At 39.7% G+C, this 22,620-nt stretch overlaps 2 protein-coding genes across 3 annotated transcripts; both read left to right on the top strand.

Annotated features, from left to right (window-relative positions):
- The first annotated feature begins 353 nt into the window (after positions 1 to 353).
- Positions 354 to 1,548, top strand: s100w (S100 calcium binding protein W). Its single transcript, XM_026184987.1, has 3 exons — positions 354 to 568; positions 869 to 1,020; positions 1,126 to 1,548. The coding sequence occupies exons 2-3, from the start codon at positions 877 to 879 to the stop codon at positions 1,318 to 1,320; spliced, it is 339 nt and encodes a 112-aa protein (XP_026040772.1). The 5' UTR covers positions 354 to 568; positions 869 to 876; the 3' UTR covers positions 1,321 to 1,548.
- A 6,883-nt stretch (positions 1,549 to 8,431) lies between these two features.
- On the top strand, positions 8,432 to 21,589 carry snx27b (sorting nexin 27b). 2 transcript variants are annotated; one of them, XM_026185422.1, is made up of 13 exons: positions 8,432 to 8,960; positions 12,581 to 12,812; positions 13,023 to 13,215; positions 13,590 to 13,654; positions 13,751 to 13,855; positions 13,948 to 14,026; positions 15,454 to 15,617; positions 15,707 to 15,796; positions 16,274 to 16,423; positions 16,559 to 16,687; positions 18,747 to 18,806; positions 18,903 to 18,965; positions 19,104 to 21,589. In XM_026185422.1, exons 1-13 carry the CDS (start codon positions 8,629 to 8,631, stop codon positions 19,146 to 19,148), a joined length of 1,707 nt encoding a protein of 568 aa, XP_026041207.1. In that variant the 5' UTR covers positions 8,432 to 8,628; the 3' UTR covers positions 19,149 to 21,589. The 2 variants fall into 2 exon arrangements, with proteins under 2 accessions (XP_026041207.1, XP_026041206.1); XM_026185421.1 differs by having other exon boundaries at positions 8,433 to 8,960; positions 18,903 to 18,951.
- Positions 21,590 to 22,620: the final 1,031 nt, after the last annotated feature.

Here is a 22,620-nt window from a genome sequence, read left to right on the forward strand (position 1 = left end):
TGCAAAGCTTCCTGAACGTGGTAAAAAAAAAAAAAGAAAAAAACTAAATACATGCCTTTGAGCGTAGGCCATTAGCAACCACACACACACACATGCAGTGTGGAGATTGCACCAACTGACTGTAACTTTCCATTTAGTCTGGCTTTCTATTTTTTTTCCAGAGGGTCAGCTCCAGCCGAGCTGCTTTTTGGTGAAAATATTCCTGCTTTACTCGTTTTAATTTGTGTACCAGATCTGCACATAACACTAATGTAAGGACAACGAGTCCAGCTACTTTTTCTGCACATAAACATTAATGTCCTCCTTATTTTACAGCACTGTGTAGCAGAGACAGATCCGGTACAGCTCTAATGGGTGGAGTCAGGCACATGTCAGGAGCATGAATCACTGCTGGTTTGTGTTTGTGTGGTTGCCTACATGCCATCGTGTATGTTTGTGTGCATGTGTGAGTCATACAGTGTGTGGGTGTACCCTTTAAGAGGAGGCTTTCCCTCTCAGTTTGACAACAGTCTCTCCTAGGACCAAGCTGGTGACACAGACGCGATCTCTCTTCACCTAGGGCTCTAAGGTGAGTAGTGATGGGAAGCGGGGTGTGAGGGGAGCGAGTTTTGAGGAAGGAAATAAAAGGAAATGGTTGCATTCGGTCTAGATACAGAGCGTTATTCTTGAATGATACAACGAAAAAGACAGATTGAAGAAGCACCGTTAAGGTTGATCTAATATGGGAAAAGTATTCGCTACAACTTTAATAAGTAGCTCTGAGGATTTTTTTTAACGGTGACACAGTTGACGTTTCTTCCATTTGTGTGTGCAAACATTAAACTTATACTGCATGCAGTTTTTAATGCCATTCTGTTTTTACGTGTAGGTTCAACCATGGCACGGCTCGACCAGGTCATTCCAAACATTGTGGATATATTTATGCAGTATGCTGATGATGGTGAAGGCAAAAAATGCCAGCTAAACAAAGAAGAGCTCCAGAAAATGTTGGAGGAACAAATTCAAAGCCCCGATCTGAAGGTAAACAACTGAACTTCATTTGTATGAGACATCTATTAATAGAGGAATACAAAGCTTTTCTGTTCATGAGCTTCATTGTGTTAACTGTATGAATGTATTCTACAGGATCAAATTAATGCAGGTGATATTGAGGAAGCCATGCAGTTGCTGGACAAAAACCATGATGGCGAGGTCAACTTCCGTGAATTTTGCCGGTGTATTTGTGTCCTTGCCAAATGCTACTACCAGAAAAAGAGAGGCAGGGGTGGGAAGAGAGGCAAGGGGAAAGATGACAAAGACGAGTGCGATCAAGAAGACTGAGGCAGCTACAAATATTAATGTTCATTTTGTAGCGTTATGTTTAAAAACGTCTGGTGCATGTGATGGATACAGTACATGTATATCTGCAGGCTACTGGGTTTTGACCATTGAGCTTTCTCTGTGTTTAAGTGTGCATAATTTCCAGATTTGTCATCATCATCTGTATAAACTTGATTTCAAAAACATTCCATCGCATACTGAAAATAAATAAAACCTATTAAGTCTAAACTGGCCTTATTCATCTATGCATGCAATTACCTCATGTGTTGTGTCTGGGTGTTCAGTGTCATTGCAGGAAAGCATTGGCTCATCACACTTTAAACAGATATCCCTCACTTTGTTCTTCAGTCACATGTCACTGTCAGTCCTCCTACAGAGGATGTCTTATTAATTCAGAGTTAAAGCTTCATCTAATATATAATTTCTATGCTATAAATGAGGGAAATGAAAATGTTTGTCTGTATTCTTCTTTTTTTATGTATTTGTTTCAAAACAGCTGTATTAAACCATGAATGTGTCATGACATCAGACATCGCGAAGAATGATCAGAATTTAAATCCCAAATTTTTACCTTCATCTTGATGAACAAAATTTCTTAGTACTAGTATTTACTATAAACAGAGAAAGTGAAATTGGGGGGGCTATTTTTATGCTATTTCTCAATAGATTAATCCGTAAAGTATTTGACAGAGCTGCATCTCTTTTACCCTGTCATACATTAAGTTAAGTTACAAGTCTGAAAAGCTCTCGTGAGAAAGCTGCACAGTGAAAACAGGTTAAGCAGGACTCCTGTGTTCAAAAGCCTCACCCAATATAACTGACAACAGGAGTGGGATATCAAACGTCCACGGTAAGCAGAAATATTTTAGTCACTGAAATAAAGTTTATTTAATCTATCCATTCCCCCTGTTTGCTGCCAGGTGGAGCAAGTGTACTGCATATGTTTGATAGATACAAGCATCCACCACCACTTTTAGTCATGCAAGCAACATCAAAGTTAAAACATGCATTAATTTCTGGATCAATTTAAGCCTCCAGATATCGAATACTTAACATACCCATGGATTATCCAGTTTACTGTATAAGTGATCCCAGACACCTGACTGTAACTGCTGCATAACTATAAGTTGTGTAAGGAAAAACATCCCTAATTCAAAACATTTCTGAAATAAAATCAGGGTGAGATACAAATGGTAAATGGCCTGCATTTGTATAGCGCTTTTCTAGTCCCTAAGGACCCCAAAGCGCTTCACACTACATTCAGTCATTCACCCATTCACACACAGGCGATGGCAAGCTACATTGTAGCCACAGCTGCCCTGGGGCGCACTGACAGAGGCGAGGCTGCCGGACACTGGCGCCACCGGGCCCTCTGACCACCACCAGTAGGCAAACATGGGGTTAGTATCTTGCCCAAGGATATTTGGCATGCAGCCAGGAGGCAGCCTGGGATCGAACCACCGACTTTCTGATTAGTGGCTGACCTGCTCTGCCACCTGAGCTACAGCCACCCCTACAAAGACATAAGCTCTGAGAGTCTGCAATAATTTGTTGAATTTATGTTTCAGAGCAGTGGGGTTGTTTTTTTTAAACTATTTGCTACGAGGTTGAATAAAACTAAACACAGGTTTCTGAGCAGGGAAAGTTGCGTCCTTAGTGTTTATGTGGACTTTGAGATGTTGGCTCAGATAATCAATAAGTAGTCTATTTGCATATACTTGTTTGAAATATAAACTTTGCCTCAAATTATAATTGCCCGCATGCGGTCTTACACATTAAAGCATGGATATCATACTTTTGGTCCAAAGGCATTAAAATGAAAGAGGCAAGCCAGAGAATATAAATGTCATGCTGATTTCGTGTGTGAATGTAATTAATTGGCACAAAACTTGTCTAGAGCAAACCTTAACATCCTGCTATCTATCTATCTAAAGACAACCCAAGTAGTTTTTAAGTGAAGATTTCATTTATAAAATTAATTACCTCCCCTAAACCCCTGGTAAAATAATGACTTAACTGTTATTAACCACATTTTTTTTTTTTTTTTGGAAAGATGAGCTCAATTTCACTTGCAACACCCAGGCCCGTTTACTGCCAGACCTGTTAAGAAATCACTTAAACATAATCTGCTTGATGAAGCGAAGTAGGCTAAAAGATCTCAAAAAGCAACAAAACATACCATAATCTAAAGAAACTAAAGCACAGATGGGAAACAAACACTGACATTGATCAGTCAGGAAAGGGTTATGAAGCCATTTCTGAGGCTCTGGGACTCCAGTGAATGATGGTGAGATCCATTATCTCCTTGAGAAAACTCGGAACAGTAGCAGACCCTTCGCAGGATCAGCCCATCTCATGAAATAATTTCAAGAGCAGATGAGCGACTTATCCAGAAGGTCACAAAAGAACCGAAGAACTGTAGCCTTCACTCACCTCATTTAAGATCAAAGTTTATGATTCCTTTTTTTTTTTTTATGTATTTCAGTTGTTACAGACAGGACAGACTTGACTGGGGGATAGGAAAGAAAGAAAGAAAGAAAGAAAGAAAGAAAGAAAGAAAGAAAGAAAGAAAGAAAGAAAGAAAGAAAGAAAGAAAGAAAGAAAGAAAGAAAGAAAGAAAGAAAGAAAGAAAGAAAGAAAGAAAGAAAAACAGAGGGGAAGAGGGACAGTGAGAAAGGGCACTTAAAAAATTCACCTGGATCACCTGTTGAGAGAAGAAAAAAGAAAAAAAGAGAAAACAAGTAAAAAAGAGAGCAACATAGTAAACACAACACCACTGCAATAACCTAGTTAAGTGTAAGTAACAGTAAATACTAAATATTGAATGCTATTGTGCAGCACACAAGACCGACAGCACACAATGTGCTTTGAGGTAGCAGCCAAGAAAAGTGTAGTTTGTGTCTGAGAACACCCGTGTGCACACGTGTGTGGATGAGCACGCTTGTATTCAAAAGGTTTCTCCATGTAACGATCTGCTTGAGGGTGTGGGGAGCCATAGCCCCATCCCCCAGGGCATGAAGCAGGCATAGAGGAGATCCAGGCCCCAGACATCCAGAGGCCAGAGTGTGAGAGCTCAAGGAGGACCGTTGGAGGGGCAACTGCTCTCTACCAAAAACTCCTGAAGGTGAATGTCCAGCCATCAATTCAATGCCCTGAAACGCAAGCTCACTTGCATCATACAGCAGGGAAATGATCTGAAAACCACTAGGAGGTCCACCTCTGAATCGCTGAAAAAGATAAAAGGAAGGTTTTGAAGCTACCTAATTAGTCCAAGACCAAAATTAAATCTGAATGAAAAGCGTTGGTATGACCTTAAACTGGCCACTCACGCTTAAAAACCTTCAAATGCGCCTGAAATGAACATTTCCCCAAAGTAAAGTGGGCCAAAATGCCTCCACAGTGACGTAAACATTGTCAGTGATCACAAATCCTTAATTGCAGTCATCATCAGGTTTCACAAAGAGCCTGGTAGGGTGGGTTGGCTTTTTCCCATAATAAATTAAATCATCATTTAAAAATTGCGTTTTGTATTTTCTCAGGACATCTTTGCCTAATATTACTATAATTTTTTGATTATATGCAATCACAGCAATATGTACATTAGATTCCCCCTCGATTCTGATATCGGTAATACAGGAAACAAAGGAAAATGTTTTTGACAATAGGTTATGCATGCATGCATAAAGTACTGCCGCTAATATCATCCAAAGTGCTGGTAGAAGCTCATATCCATCCAAGATATAAGGTGCACTTGTTCCACCTGGAAGAAGTAAAGAGTAATATCTGCAGGCAGTCAATACAGCTGGCTGCTGGCAGATTTTTAAATCAATCAGATATACACAGCACACTTGCTCCACCTGGAAGAGAGTAAGGAGAATGCAGTCAAATTATCATATCGGCAGGAATGCCTTCTACAGTATGTCACTCCTCTCTGTTTGAGTCCATTCACACTGCCACGGTTCACTGTAAAATAACTAAACTATGAACTCGCTCACATGCATTCTGGCCTTACACTTCATCTGCTGCCAATTTATATTGAATTTGTGTCTTTTACATCACTGTGGAGGCAACCTTTGTGGAAGTTAAGAGGTTAAGGATCCAGTTATAAGCTTACATATATCTCACTGTTATTTGCTGTTCTATGTAAAGGCATCCAAACACTAACATAATATTTAAAATATAACCACTGGATGCCTCCCTGATTAATGAGCTAAGAAATGACCCCCTGCGTTGCACGTGTTGAAAAGCCAGACCATGTTTCCAAAAGCGATTTTATGCATTACATAAGCTGTTGTACAAATCAGGTTCTTTCATGATTTGTTCTTTGTGTAGAGATAAAACAAGAGAGTAAATGTCACAGCATTTATTTTGATTTGTTAATTGTCACTTCAGACAACGAACATCAGTTATACTCAAACACGGCGTATACATAATGTTATGTTTAATCTCAAGAGTCGTACATTCCTTGTTAAATGAAGGAGAAATAAATAAAAAAGTAAAATGTTGAATAAACGTGTGATTAATCATTGTGCATTAGACCCAAATGTTCCAGTTAAAAGCATAAAATATTTGACAGACCTGGCTTAGCTGTTGTGAAGCACTCTCACTTTCTCATTGTACAGATTGCATATGTACAGCTGAAGTGTTTATCTCACAGAACCATAAATCATAAACTTTGTGAATTCAAACACGATATCAGAATATTGATCCAGCGTGTTAAAATCTGCCTTTCACTATCGTGTCCCAATTAAAGAAAGAAAAGGTTATATTGTTAGACATCAGATTTATATTTTTTTTGTGCCATTCACAGCTTTTTGTGATGGCACTGCATTTTGTCTACTTGAGACTCACTGTAGAGCATTTCAGTCATTTCTAGATTGGTTAAAGTGTTTTTGTCTTCAGCAGCCTGGAGTATATGCACTGAATCGACCTGCCTCAGCTACACTTGGATGATTTGTTCAAAATGTTAGATTGGTGTGATGGACACATTCTTCTGTGAAGCTGCATTTAAACATTTCTCTAACAGTCTGATTCAGCTCTGCTTCCTTCAGGACACACACTGGAAATCTTTGATACCTTGTGTGATACCTCTTTAAAAAAGAAACACATCTGTCTAGCAGAGGATGATCTGTTCTGTCACTACACTTTACACGCTGTCATACTGAGTCCCTTTAATGTCTTCTGACATGTACTGTGCTTGTCGTTTTACTAAATTTAGTCAGCTATTTCTATTCTGGTACAGTTTGCTTTATAGAGCTATTTTAATACATGAAGCCACTTATTGTATTCAGCTGTTTCACTTTATGTACTATTCATTTATTTTATTCATTTATTTTCACTTTTATTGTAGTATCTAGTTAGTGAGCTCTTCATTGCAGCACATTCAGTTTTTTACAGGTGAAATACACTAATATATCGTAAGACCTGTTTAAACAGTTGGAGGTTGACAGAATTACAACAAATTGTGAATAAATAAACATCTTAGCGAGTAGTGGCCTGGCTGTGATAGAGGAGGATGTGCTGTGGAGTAAGGAGGAGAAAGGAGAATAGAGGATGCAAAAGGGTGCAGGTGATGGATGATGCAGCATATAAACTGGTTCAAAGGAAGGTCAAAGAAACAAGAGCGACAGGACAGAAGCAGTGATTCCCCAAGATGACTTTTTTTATTAATTTATTATTATTAGTTTATTATTACTGTATTTAACCAGGAAAGATCTAATGAGATTTTTTTTAAACGTATTTACAAGGGTAACCTGGATAAAAACAGCACTAAAATACACCACTCGTAAAATGTTATGAATTATAAAACATCAGTGATCTCAAACATATATAAACAAAAGAAAAGTCCAACAACAAGTTCAGCAGTGTAGTCAAAAAGTCCATCAAAACATTTACATGCAAATCTTTGGATATGTAAAATGTGAAGTATTTGTTTAAACTCACTCAGAGAAACAATTCCTTCAAATGGAGCTCATTCTGGTGCTGATTTCATACATAAGGGGAGAAGTACTTGAAGCCTTTTTTCCCCAACTCAGCGTGAATCCTTGGCATCGTCACTAAGAACAGATTTTGTGAATGAATGTAGTAAGATCCCAAACTTTTCTAGATAATATAAGGTGTAAGTAATATACTATTGCATACAGTGGCTTGCAAAAGTATTCGGCCCCTTGAACTTTTACACATTTTGTCACATTACAGCCTCAAACATGAATCAATTTTATTGGAATTCCATGTGAAAGACCAATACAAAGTGGTGTACATGTGAGAAGTGGAACGAAAATCATACATGATTCCAAACATTTTTTACAAATAAATAACTGAAAAGTGGGGTGTGCGTAATTATTCAGCCCCCTCAGTCAATACTTTGTAGAACCACCTTTTGCTGCAATTACAGCTGCCAGTCTTTTGGGGTATGTCTCTACCAGCTTTGCACATAAAGACTGAAATCCTTGCTCATTCTTCTTTGCAAAACAGCTCCAGCTCAGTCAGATTAGATGGGCAGCAGTTTTCAGATCTTGCCACAGATCTGAAAAAGTTGCAGACTATGTTTATATGAAACGTGTGTATACTTACTGCATTTGATGTATTTTAACCATATGTAATACGTTACAGAATGCATCACGTGTAATTGATTGTTGTTGATTTTTCCACCCCTTTTTTCCATCCTAATCTCATGAAACCTAAATAAATTTATTTAGATCCGTCCCTGTGTAGTGTTTGAAAGGTGCTATATAAATAGACTTGCCTTTTGTAAATATGCCAAAAAAATGTAGACGTTTACAAAAAGGGCTCTTTTTGTTCTACAAAAAGGAAAAAAAAAACACTGTAACTACAAGGATTGATAGTTTAGACCATGATTTAAGCAGTGACATGTGTTCTCAACATCTCAATCAGGGATTTATCAGTGAAATATTAAACAAAAGCGAACTTAGGAGTGATGAGTTTTCTTGTGGGGTCCGTGTTAAGTCTGGGAATCACATTTTAGGAGACTCAAAGTTACGGTCTGATCTCTTTCTTCACTGATTTAGTTTAGAAATTGCAGACTTCTGTTTGCTCTCGACACAATTATGTGCACTACTCAAGTAACTTAACGGTCAGTCTAAAAAAAACCGTCTCTGATGGTCGACATGGAACGCCTCCCGCGCATCCTGCTACGGTCTCGCGAATCATCGTAAGATTTCGGCTTTTTCCGGCTTACCTCATTCAGTTAGCTAGCCAAGCTGATTAGCCTGCTACTACAAGCTAATGTTTGTATGATATTTAATGTTGTAGCCGAATCTGATTGGATGATACAGTGAGTGCAGAAAAATGGCGGACGTAGCGGGGCAAGAAATTTGTTCCCCGGTCCCTCCGTCACCTCACCCTTCTTCTCGTAACGGCTCCGGCAGCGGTAACGTTACACCGGGCACCGGCGGCAGCTGCCAGACCGCAACCACCGTTACTTCAGGCCCGCGGCTGGTTCGGATAGTGAAGTCTGACTCCGGCTATGGGTTCAACGTTCGGGGGCAAGTAAGTGAAGGAGGGCAATTACGGAGCATCAACGGAGAACTGTACGCCCCACTGCAGCATGTTAGTGCGGTCCTTCCGGGGGGTGCCGCCGACAGAGCCGGCATTTCGAAAGGGGACCGGATTCTTGAGGTGTAAGTACTGTTTTTTAGCTTCTCTCCAAGCTGCTTATAACGTAAGTGATGAAAATGACCTGTTTCACTTTCCGGACGATCACGCAGTGAGCTCAAGGCAAACGTGACTTTATAGCATCATTCAGTCAAACTGGGAACACTAAGGTGCCAGTGTGTGCATGCACTGTGACACCGGTCCTGCAGAAGAGCCGTTCATCCCAATGAAAGGAGTGTCTGTGTGTGTCAGAGAGAAACGATCCGGGGATCATTAGAAATTCACGTCACACTGAAATCTATTCCTCTCATCCACTGCATGCCAGATATTTCCAACTCACTCCTGTGCACATTCACATCATCCTAAGCAGATGCAGTGTGGGTCATTTATCAATGAAACACTTTGTTTACACAAATCATGAATGGTAAACCAGCTCACATCTTTAACATCAGCATCACTGAATTAGATGTTACTTAGCACTGAGGATTATTGCACCTGGTTGATTTGGCATTGAAGTGTTCAAGTGTGTGTTGAACTGTTGTTGTGTGGAGTAACACACAGCATCAGCATCAGTACTCATGCTTCAGTGTGTCTGTGTGCATGGAATACCATGATGCAGAGAGGGAGGGATGCCTTGAGTTCAGTTCTGATTGGCTTTGTCCTCTCAAAGTCACTTTCTGATTGGCTGGCTTTTGCACACTGCTGTGTCAATGGATGGCCTGCAGTAACCTGGCAGTTTGTTGACCCCATTATTTCTGTGTGCCAGCATGTGGATGTGTGCCTGATCATTTTGTTATCATATACAAGATACCCCTCTGCTAGTATTATTAGCATGGTATATAGTGGTCATGTAAAGCTACAGTACACTTATTAAATTTACTAGCCACATAGTATCCTTCAAGACCAGAGTGTACATAATACATAAAAAAAAAAAACTAAACTTTAACAGTGTGGGACAATAATGAAAACATGACTCAAAATGCAGGATCAGACAATGTAAAACTACTACTTAGAAAAACATGAAGTGAGCTCAGAAATCAAAGATTTAACAGGAACAGAATAAGTCAGACTCAGGTTTAGAATAACAAAGAAAACAAAACAGGAGTCAAGAAGACTAGAATAATAAAAGCCAAACAGCAACCCAAACACAAATATATGCACTACGAATCCTAACCTTGAAAAACCACACAAAAAAAAGAAAACTGGGACCATGGCAGCCTGAGGTTATATGAAGGTTGTAAGGTGGCACATAATGATGCTGAAATTAACCATTAGAAAAAACGGTAAAACCACGTGGTCATCGAAAATCCTCGGTTGGTGACTTAAATATTAGAGTTACTGTTGACTTTCTTTTTTCTCTGACCTCTGCTGTCAACAAAGCATTTCAGTTACTGGATGTCTGTTTTGAGATGCTTCTGCCTGAAATCCTGAAAGAGCTACAGTTTCTGAGTAACTCAAAACAGCCAGTCTGGCGCTAGCAGCCATGCAACATTAGTGACTTGATTTTAACCAGGTCCTCTTCATCGTGCTTAATTAACATGTGATTGGCTGGTTAAACATTTGCTAGTTTAATACAAGTAAGTAGTAAAGTGAGTCTAAGCACTCACATTCACACTGGAGTGGCTGCATACTAGCTGCAGCATGTCGAGTATTTTTATTTATTTGCACTTTTATAAACAGCTCCTCCTCTCAGACTTAAATTCAGTTTGTGTTATTTAGCATAATTATTTCAGCATTCTGTTTTATTATAAAGGTCATATATATTGTTTAAACACTTTTCAAGGTGTCAAATGCATTTTAATTTGGCCTTTAAACTATGTGTGAGGGGTTGAACATTTATACATGAAGTACAGAACACTGCATAGTGCATAAAGTCACCTAATAAATCCTTAAGCTGCAGCAAAAACAAAATGAACACATACTAGTAATTTCAATTATAAAAGCAGAACTAGAAATCTGTCACATGGGAAGGGTGTCTACTGTAAAGTGTTTATCATAGTCAAAAGTGCTGATAGTGGCGGTGCAAAGGCCTCTGTGTCAGGTCCTTATTATATCATCATAAAGCTGCAGGAAGGAAAGAGCTGCCAAAATGCTTGGTCTGCATTTTTTCTTGTAGGACACGTTTGCGCTTTCTCCCACTCCACCTGCAAGATTGTTATATTTGTGTCCTCCATATTAGTCTTTTCTTACTTTTACCTACATAATCATCATTCCCAGCTTTGCTATGTGTGCACTGGCTCAGAATGCCTTCTTTATGTTGAGTACATGTGTGTAGCTATTTTGTTCCACTGTAGGTAAAATAGAGCTTATGTTCATCGGGCTTCAACCCTCCATCTAAATGCCAGCATGGCAAACATAACAGATATGTATTCATTCAGTTGAAGCATTTCCTGCATTTCCTGTCCTGGCTTGTTACCATCTCAGTGGTTGTCTTTAATATAAGTTAGTGAAACATTTGTGGGCTTCTCACAACGTGCTTGTTTATAAAATGTGAATTAGGACACTCAAACCTTTTGCATACTATCACGCTGCCTAAAAGATGTCACCCTGTGGTGATGTGTTTTTTAAGTCAACTAAACCCTAGAATTGGGTTTTATTTTCTGCTCAAAGCTCGAAGTGTATCTTAACAGCATATTAACACACTTTATCCTGTATTTATCACAACATGTGTTTTCACATTAGATGATCAGAGCTCATCTATGTCTACTTAATGTGAGAATTTGCCCCCAAACCACTGACTGTGTTACATTTAGGTTATGCAAATATCATTTACAGCACTGCTGGCTTCTGTAGTCTTTGGAAAATGTTCAAATGAAGTTTGGCCTGATTCCTCATTCACTGTAATATTTCCAAGCTGTTGTTTAAGTCCTGGAATGTAAAACACAGAATAATTTATTGAATCTCATTCAGGCCTCGTTCAAATACCGCCTTTATCTGCCAGCCTACGCTGGAGCTTGTTTCAAAAGTGTGAGAAATATCCAGTGGTGTCGCTGAGAGCTTTTAGATGAGGCGACATGGTTTTGGAGCAAAGTTAACTACGGGTTAGGCTGCTACAGCTCTGTCATTCACTCCGTTTGACACAACTGCCAAAGTGCACACACCCAGTGTCGCTCACTTTCAGCTGTGCTCATGACATAACCAAAGGTCTCAATTCTGAAAGAGATGATGCAAAAGTTCTACAATGTGCGCACCAGTAACTCTTATTTGAACCCCCTTTTTTTTTTTTGCTGTTTCCCATTTCATTCAATATTTTTATATTGTTTAGCAGTTCAAATAATTCTTGTTATTTGTGAATCTTATAATTTCATGTGTTAAACTTCTACCCTGAGAGAGAAGAAGCAAAGTACAAGGCACTGATAAATTGTCTGAATATAACAGCCCTGCAGTCATGAAGCACTTAGTCATTTCTCATTGGTGTTAACAGCATGCCGTCTGTGTGTTGATTCAAGTCTCTGGTAATTAAAGGCTGCTGTTTAGATTATTTGATTGCATTAATTTATAATTGCATTTTCACTATTGTATTTCCTAATTCAGTGAAAAAAAACTCTGTACTCTTTTATGCTTATGAAAAATAGAAAGTTAACCTTAAGAATATTAAAAAAGAAAATGCTTGCCACTCTAGTATATAAATCTCTTTATTCAACAGCAATGGGGTGAACGTAGAAGGAGCAACACACAAGCAGGTGGTTGATCTGATCCGGGCCGGTGAGCGAGAGCTGGTGCTGGCCGTGCTGTCCGTTCCTCCCCAGGAGGCCGACTGCCTGGATCCCGGAGACGACGGGTCGGCCCAGTCCTGTTACGACTACTCCGACAAGCAGGCAGTGCCCATCTCTGTTCCCAGCTACAAACACATTGAACTCAACCATGAAAAGTTTGTGGTGGGTACACTCGTGCAAAAACACTCGGATGGATAAAAATGTTTTTGTAGTTGGACGCAGCCAGTCACAACTCAAGGCTTATGCGATTGTTACATTCATGAGATGTTTATATTCAGGTCTATGAGCAACCTAATGTTCTGGATATTATAAATACTGTTGACTAAAGATCACCGCCTTTTCATTTTCATTTTTCCACTTTAACTCTTCCAGGTGTATAATGTGTACATGGCAGGCAGACAGCTGTGCTCCAAGCGTTACCGGGAGTTTGTGATTCTACACCAAAACCTGAAGAGGGAGTTTGCTAACTTTACTTTCCCCAAGCTGCCTGGAAAATGGCCTTTTTCCCTTTCAGAGCAACAGCTGGACGCACGACGCAGAGGCCTGGAGGAATATCTAGAGAAAGGTGAGGAAGAGAGGAGGAGAATCAGGCTTTCTTCATAGGGCTAGCACACAAACAGTTGGCCCACTTACAGTTGCCTTCCATATTGTTTGGAACAAAGATACAGCTTTGTAGTTTTGCTTCTGAACGCCACCACGGTTGATTGTAAATCAAACAAACAACACGTGATTATTCAGTTTTCCAAAACATTTGCATGACCTCTGTTTTATAAACAGGACACCATTTTCAGAGGCTCAGAGTTAATGTGACAATTGACTGCTAAGCAGTTTTATGGCCAGGTGGTGAAGTCGCAGATGTCATTGTATAATGACTTTTATTTCACTTACACACACACACAAAAAAAACTGTATCTAATATAATGTGTGTTTCATCTGCAGTGTGCTCTGTCCGAGTCATTGGAGAAAGTGACATCATGCAAGAGTTCCTGTCTGAATCAGATGAGGTAAAAAAATAAAAATAAACGTGTCTTTTTGCCCGTTCCCCGCCTGTGACTCACTACGCTGTGTCTGTCTTTCTGGCTGTCTTTGCTGTGACCTAGAATTATAACGGTGTGTCGGATGTGGAGTTGAGAATAGCGATGCCAGATAAAACCACACTCACTGTCAGAGTTCGCAAAAATTCAACTACAGACCAGGTCTATCAGGTAAACCCACACAAACACAGTCCTGTCCCCACTATAGCCACAACGTTATTTCAGTCTCTCACTCTCATTCTGTGGCAATCTCTCGCGTTCAGGCTGTTGTTATGAAGCTAGAGATGGACAGTGTAACAGCCAGCTACTTTGCTCTGTTTGAGGTCATCAACCACACCTTTGGTGAGTAAGGGCAGGTAACTCAAGCACAGGTTGCATTTTTGCTAAAGCATAGCACAAATGTTGCTGTAGTTGCTATCTGTGATCACTAACAAGTGACAGAAAAGAAAATATCTGTATGCAGCCACCTTTTTTTATAATCATCTAGAAGCAAATACCTTATACATGAATAATCATGCTCATAATATGGTTTGTAAGGGCATTTATAATGATGTCACATTCGTTTGACAAAGGTTAGTGTGTTGTTTGTGCCTAATTTAAAAAATGAAATAAAACTACAGTAGTAGCATTTCTGTTTAATGCACAAAGTTCTCTATGACCTGTGTCTATTACAGCAAGGACAAATGCACCACAACATTAGCAATAACCAGTTATATTTGATGAGAATGAAAGTTTTGTGTGTATCCACTAAAGTTTCAATTTGTTTCTTTCTTGCAAGGAATAAATCAGCAAATTCTATCCCCAGTGATGTGAAGAAAGCCATCCCCGTTTTATTTTTAATCAGCTGAAGAGCTGATAATTACAAGTGTATGCACTTGTGCTGTTCTTCCACACCCCTTCCACACCCACACAACACTTTTTTTTCCAAACTCTAGGAAGGAAATTGTTTAGCAGCACGAAGGAATCTTTCACAAGTAAAAAGAAGCATTTGTCTTGCAGTTCTAACATCAGTTACATTTACTTCAGTGTTTACTTTAGAATGTTGTAGTGTAATGTAAAGTTACACTCCTTATGCTGTAGGTGTAGATAACTGTGGCCTGATTTATTCTGTCTCAGAAGGCTCAGAAGCGTCATCTGTTTCTTGAAACGATCCTTAGCTTTGGTTTCACAGTAACATCGCTGTCTTTGGTTTTTGACCTTGCTTTGCCTTTCTTTTTTCCTTATTCGTGTTGCATTGTTTTGTATGGCTTGGTTACTGTCACAACATTGTATCACAAAGCAGAAAGTAACAAGCCTACAACCACATTAGCAGCTCGTGAAACTTTATTAATAAAACCTATTATGAAGAATTGTGTTTGTTTGTTTTTCATGCAAATTATCGTTATTTTATTAAGAACATTTCTAATGGATCGCCAGTCTTTTTTCCCCCCGTAGTGCTTGTATTAAATTTCATGGCCATCATTCTGGCAGTTGCTGAACAAAAGACACTTGATTTACTGCTGTACAAATGTCTGTCGAACTGACTGACACACTGACAAAGAAACTGACCTTCCTGTGCAGCTAGCCTCACAAAAAATACAGCACAGGTTATGTGACTTTATTGACATATCCAATAAAATGAAATTATATAAACTTAAATGAAACCCTATTGATTTTTGGTTCATAGATGGTATCCATCTTTGTGGAAGAAGTACAGTTAAGTCTTAGGAGGTAGGATTTGTGCTGTTAAATGTTCTACAAATTTCTTTCATGTCTTCTTTCTTCTTTAGTACGTAAGCTTGCCCCCAATGAGTTCCCCCACAAACTGTATGTACAGAACTATACCTCAGCGATCCCAGGAACCTGTCTCACCCTACGCAAGTGGCTCTTCACCACAGAAGAGGAGATTTTGCTTAATGACAACCAGCTCGCTGTCAACTATTTCTTTCACCAGGTGCGTACACACTGTGTATTTGTCTGCTCTGTTTGGTATGCTTAGTGGATTTTGTATTTAATTGTGTCTCCTGTCTGACCTCTTTGCAGGCTGTGGATGATGTGAAGAAAGGCTTCATTAAAGTTGAGCAGAAGTCTTATCAGCTCCAAAAGCTGGCCGAGCAGAAGAAGATGTCCATGGTGAGCCTTTTATATACAGCACGCTACTGTTTGAGAGTAACATGCACATACAGAGACACTGTATTCTCACTATATCTGAGTGTGTCGTCCACTTTGTCACACTGCTTCATTCTTATTTCACTGAGTGATATACCACAGTGTAAAAAGGAAGTAGTCTAAGAGCGAGTGTGTCACAGACACACATTCTTGCCAGCAAAATGTGCTCGCTGAAAGTGAATAAGTGAGTGAGCATCAGTAAATTACCGCCAATTTGAAGAGATTAAAGCTGCTCCAGCAGGTAAATAATCACATCCCGTTTCTAAATCAGTCAGGCTACAGAGAATAACTGCACTCTGCTTTATAGCCTTAAGTGTTTTTTCACAGTTAAAAAATGCACCCTGCATCTAAACTTCATTCAGCTGCAGAGCATCCTCTTGTTTTTCAGTTTGTGAAAAATATTTAGCTCACATTGCCTCTTCTCCCTCTTTTTTTTCACAGTACTTGAGTTTATTGCGAACTTGCGAAGGCTACAACGAGATCATATTCCCCCACTGTTCCTGCGACTCTCGACGTAAAGGCCACGTGATCACGGCCATCAGTATTCACCACTTCAAGCTGCACGCCTGCACAGAGGAGGGGACGCTTGAGGCAAGGCCTACTCTTTGCTGTGTGTGTGTGTGTGTGTGCGTGTGTGTGTGCGTGTGTGTGCGTGTGTGTGTGTCTGCCTTTTCTATACCTCTTGTGTAACAGGGTGAGTGTACTGAAGCCTTCGTGTTGTTCCAGAATCAGGTGATTGCATTTGACTGGGGGGAGATGCAGAGGTGGGACACGGATGAAGAGGGCATGGCCTTCTGCTTTGAATATGCACGAGGAGAGAAGAAGCCACGCTGGGTCAAGATATTTACTCCTAATGTATGGATCACACACAGATCACTGCATACATATTGTGTTTATTTGTTAATACTGCTACAAATGAAATAATTGTAAAGAACTCTAAAAGAAAAAGTTCAGGATGAGGAGAGTTACTGCTATATTTAGAAGGAACAGATCATGGTAAATGGTAAGTATGGTCTCTGCAGATATTTTATTGAGTAGACACCACTTGTATGCCTTTACAGTAAATAAGAGGATGACACAAGCAGCCAGTAATTTTTATTTTTTTTAAAAGTAGTGGCAGTAGTGAGCCTAGTTCACTTACACATTACATCATAGCAAACTTCCCTGTTTGTATGGATAAAATCAGCCAGATACACCTGCTAATTAACCAAAAAAAATGTTTGAAAAGAAGAAGCCCATATTTAATTGGAAATAGTACAAAAACATACCCGAGAAGTTGTACCGAATCTTGAAAAATCATCATTTTAAATTGAATTCCTTTAAAAAAAAGTTAGTACAGGTGCTTGTTTACTACTGTGTTACAACACATCTTCTTTCACCAGCTCTTAAAGCCTTTGGGAACCAGTTACTGTTGCTTTATAAAGTGTGCTTATGCTGAGATAAGTTAACCAGTTGGTGGATGTAAGTTAAACTATATTTACAGGCAAGTACAAGAAGGTGGTATCAAAGTTCTTATCAAACTCCTTGTAAAGAAAAGAAAGAGACTCTCATCAGAATCAGAAACTTTATTGTCATTGTCATGAGAACAACGAAATTAAGAATGGTCCCCGATCATTGCATCATCCCTAGCAATATCAAAATATAAATAAAACAATAAAATTCAATAAATAAAATAGATAGAATACTTAAAATACTAATAAGATATAACAGTAAAACATTCACATACATTCCCACACACATGCTTCAGACCGTGCATAGATTAACACAAGAGTGGCGTGATGGACATTTTTTTGTAGTATTCAGATGTGTTATTGCAGTTGGATAACAGCTGTGTTTGAGTCTATTAGTCCTTGCTCTGATTGCCCTGTACCGTCTGCCTGAGGGCAACAGTTCGAACAGGGAGTGGCCAGGATGTGAGGTGTCTTTTATGATGTTTTGGGCCTTTTTAAAACAGTGGGCGTTGTGTAGAACTTCCAGTGTGGGGAGAGGGCAGCCAGTGATCTTTTGGGCGGTGTTAATGATCCCTTGGAGTGCTTTCCTCTGAGCCCCTGTGCAGCTAGTGTACCAGATGCATATGCAGTAAGTTAGAACACTCTCAATGGTGGCTCTGTAGAAGGACACCAGCAGTCTCTGTGTGATGTTATTCCTCCTGAGAATTCTCAGGAAGTACAGTCTCTGTTGGGCCTTTTTCAGCAGCTCGGAGGTGTTCACACTCCAGGAAAGGTTCTCCTCTATATTGACTCCCAGGAAGCGGAAGCTTGCCACCCTTTCTACACAGTCCCCATTTATGAATAGTGGTTGGATCTCTGCCTTTTTCCTTCTGAAATCTATTATGAGTTCTTTGGTTTTTGAAGTGTTGAGGAGGAGGTTATTGGCCTTACACCATGACGTCAGCTGGTGTAAGGCCATCTACTACTCTTTTAGAGCAGCGATGTTAGGCTCATTTTATATGGTGGGTGACATGCAATCACTTTGATCTCAAGTGGGCCGAGCCAGTAAAAATACAGGATAGATGTGTAAAATTAGAGAAAAGGGTATAATGGCTCACTGCACAGACTGTCCTGTAATTATAAAATATAATGGTTTTGTTAGTTTACTGCTGACTAATTAATATTTGAAAAACAGGACCATTTATGTCATTTAATTATTTATCTGTTAATTACTTTAATTCAACATGAAAGCTAATGGGGGTTGGGCAGTTTGTATCAATAGGAAAAGCTGTAAAACGTATTAAATACAGTTAAAAACTTCAAATCTATGCACTCCGTCAAATTTTCTAAAGCTGTTCAGTGAGTCAGAGTCTAGTCTTCGCTGGGCTCATTCTGACCCTTGGGCCTTATGTTTGACACCACTGTTTTAGAGAGAACCGTATAAACGCCAGTCTAAATCTGTGCTTCTCTTTGTCATTGTTTAGTTTAACTACATGCATGAGTGCTTTGAGAGAGTCTTCTGTGAGCTGAAATGGAGGAAGGAGGTAATGCCCTTCTGCTTCTTTACAGAATAATCTGCTCTAATACAAGCCATTTACTTCTGTCCTGTACTTACGGAAATAATGCATCTGTGCCTTCAGGTGGAAGAGGAGGCTACAGACAAGGACAATAAGAACTGCAGTAAAGATGGTATGTGTGGCAAGGTAAGGCTTTGCCTGCCTCTGTCCAGTTTGATACCAGTGATAATCATTTTACTTTCTTGTTTTGGTGTTTTATACAGTTTCTTTTCCTTCTGTGTCTAAGCTTGTGGTTTTTACCCCTGGTTTCTGTTTCTGTAACAGAATATTTTCCAGCTGCTGAGGCACAGAAGGGATGGGGGCACCTAGGAAGGGAGATCGTTACCTCGTAACTACATCGCCATCACCACCTCAGCTCAGTTTTGGCCCCGACCTTCCCCCCCATACCCACCAGAAATCAGCTGTTAACTACTCGGACGTCATTTAAACTCCATCAACTTCAACATGAGAAGCTCCTCCTTACATGCAAACCAACAAGCATCTGCTGATGAACACGTTGAATGAACAGACGCATAAAAAAAACAAACTACAGACTTGTGTACCAGAACTCTCGAATCCAGCACATCGCGACCATGCATTAAGCAGAGCTCCGTTGAAAAGAAACGAGCTGCCTACAGAATCAAAGTGACGGATTCATGCGAGCCTTCCTCTTATTGGCAGGGACTTGAAGTGGAATGTGACGTGCAAACGATCGGGGTTTTGAACCTTCTTTTAAGAAGTCCTACTTGAAAAAGAGAGCTGAAAAGATTGGTGGACAAAGAAAGGAAAGTAAAAGTTGTTAGCTGCCCTCAGAAAGGGGACCACAAGATCACATTAATCACTGATTCGGAGGGGTGACCACAGGAAGACATTTAGCTTCTCAGTTTATGGATTAGAGCCTCAGTGTCCTGCGTCTCCATGCGTGTTATTAATATATGCAGAAAACCCCATCAGCTAAGAGAGAAGGGGCAAACCAGAGTCGAGCCCTGATAAAGTAAGTTACAGCTGAACCACGTCACATACATTAATTTCCATGTGTTGCGAACTGCATTTGCATTAATAATGTGACAAATGAGAGAAGGGATGAAGAACGCAGATTTTCTTTATAGGCTGTTTGTTTGTTTTTTTCATATTTGGGTGCATATCAATGCTTAGACATATGTTGCACTTTATCCAGCAGTATTATTGACCTCCAAATGTGCATAGTATAATGTAAAAGGGCAATAGATGGAATTATAATGGAATAAGTACAGGTCTACGTTTATCACTGACTACGGTGCAGTTATATACTGTGTGAGTGTGCAGAATTGTGCATTCAACTCTTAGGTAATCTTTTTAATGAACACACCATGCAAAATGTTTACGGCCATCGTGGAGCAGCGGTGATGCGGAGCTCCGCTCAGACACGTAACATCGTGCTTTACCCAGAAGAGGCAGCAGGGGTCCTTGTCCTCCTGCCGGCTCTTGAGCATGCAGTTATTACTTTTTTTTTCTGAGAGCTCCCACCGGATTTATAATGGGCCCGTAATTCAAATGGCCTTTCTATGCAGCACTATTTATCTGTGTAGCTGGTGCTTTGCTGTTGAATCACTTATTCTCTGCAGATTCGGGTTAAACAGGATGACAGTCTCCGAACAAAAAAGCGATGGCTTTATCCTTCGACCATTTGACAAAATAAGGATTACAGTGCGCAGCCCGTAAAGACATCCTACCAGCCGATGATTCAAAAAGGTAAAGCTCAACACTGTAATGCCATCTCTAAATGAGCCCAGTTCAAGTTCCAATGTAATCAAAACAATTATGCATTGAGCTAGAACCTAATTATTTGATGGTGCAATACAGAGCCTGACAAATAAACAAAAATTACAATTCATTGCGTCATTAAAACCTGGCGCTGCGATGGCTGAAATTAAACATTTATTATTGCTTAGTGCAATTTTGTGATCTTGCATCCTTATTAATGAAATCGTAATGTGTTGCACTTTTTTCATTTTGAAAGTTACCAGTGAGTCGGACAAATATTACATGGTTGTTTCTACACCAGTTGCTTTTACAAGGTGAGAGAAGAGTGGCATGTTCAGTTATTATTATCTTAATAGAGGTATTTTTAAAAATCAATATATTGAAAGCTGAGATTTGTTCTTAGGTTTAAATTAAAGCTTCTTCTGAGTCAACAGCAATTTTATAAAACAATCACATTATAGGTTGTAGAAACAGAATATGATGCCACTGGCTTAATAGCATTAATATTAAAGATATCTACAAGACAGTAGGGAGCTTTAAATTTACATCAGTGAGTCTACCTAAGAGTCCTCGTTATCGTGATAGCGCTGTTCACGGAAGCATTTTGGGGTGATTAATGAGCTTCAGCACACCTTTGTGAGGGTAGAAAGGAGGTTTGATTGAATGTGCAGTCTTAAAGGCTGAACACATTTCCCCAGGATTCGTGTCTGCTTACTGAACCATGTCTGACACAGTCGATTGTCTGGCATCGCCTGATCACCCCACCTTCAAGCCCATGGGCTCACCCATCCACCCCCTACACACACGTGCACACACTTTCTCATGCTGACTGAAGTTAGATGTCACGTACAGTTAGATTCGATTTTAAATTCAGCTGATGAGCGTCACACTAAGAAGGGGATGGAGAATGACAACCTACAGAGCCTTTGACATGTCGAAATGTAAAATTTAAGCAAGTGTTTGGTTACATCGCTTACTGTAATAAATTGTAACATATTCTTTTAAATAAACCGATTTATTGATGCAAAGTTGGTTGTTGTTTATTTGCAACTAACGTTGTGTGTTTGGAGCTGAGTCAAGGAGTGCGGAAATCACAAAGTAACAGACAGTCCCCACAGTGGGCAGAGCCAGATTTATCCTATAAAGTTGATTTTACACCTGTACCCGTGTCTTTATTCCACTCTTCCTCTTTTCCTCTTCTCTCCTCACCGGCTTCCTCTTCTTTCCCCAACTCCAGCATCTTATAATGAGATCTGGGAGACAATTACCCAACAGGCAGCGAGATAGCCGTTACATATCGACCTGCATCAAGTGTCTGCACCCAGTAATTAATAGGTATTGATTGCTGCTGGTGAGGTGGTGACTGAAAATTATCTTGGAATGGGTGAATTTTGAAAAGCTAAAAATCTTTGGTCTGAAAATCTGTCCTGAGAGACCTCGTGGAAGTATTCAGACCTGAGTGCTGATTAGTTTCTGAGGAAGACACTTCACAAAAGAATTAAGCTCTATTCTAATAGTAGATCCACTGCTGATGGGAGTGTACACTCATTTTCAGCTTCTGTGCATTTATTGCATGTGAAATTAGTTGTCATTTTGATATAAAAACATAAAAAGACCCAAGCGCTTCTCTCTTCATCTTCCCTCCAAGGAATTGCGTCTCCCTGCTTGCAACACACCACAACCGTGTTGTGAAGCTTCTTTTGATTGCTTGAAAATGCTTTTTGCACAGCTGGAGCAGTGCCAAGTGTTGTTCTCTGTTATAGAGAGCTTTTTAACGGCCTCCAGCATGAAAGATTACAGGCTGGCCTAAAATAAAAAGGTGAGCTGTTTCTGAAGGTTTGATCACCTTTTGTAAAATATTCACCAGCAGGCCTGAAAAACTTACTTTTAATGGGTAAGCATTTGTATCTCACAACCCTGATACATCCCACCCACATAATATGATGGCTCTGATGACTGGTGACATATAATGGAAAGAGTCACTTAGGTATTTAGCTAAATTGCTTAGTTTCAGTGATAATTTAAGTTCAGTTTTTTAAGTCCAAATTTCAGTGAACTA

This window comes from Astatotilapia calliptera, chromosome 11 (genome assembly GCF_900246225.1).
Source record: "Astatotilapia calliptera chromosome 11, fAstCal1.2, whole genome shotgun sequence".
Taxonomy (NCBI): Eukaryota; Metazoa; Chordata; class Actinopteri; order Cichliformes; family Cichlidae; genus Astatotilapia; species Astatotilapia calliptera.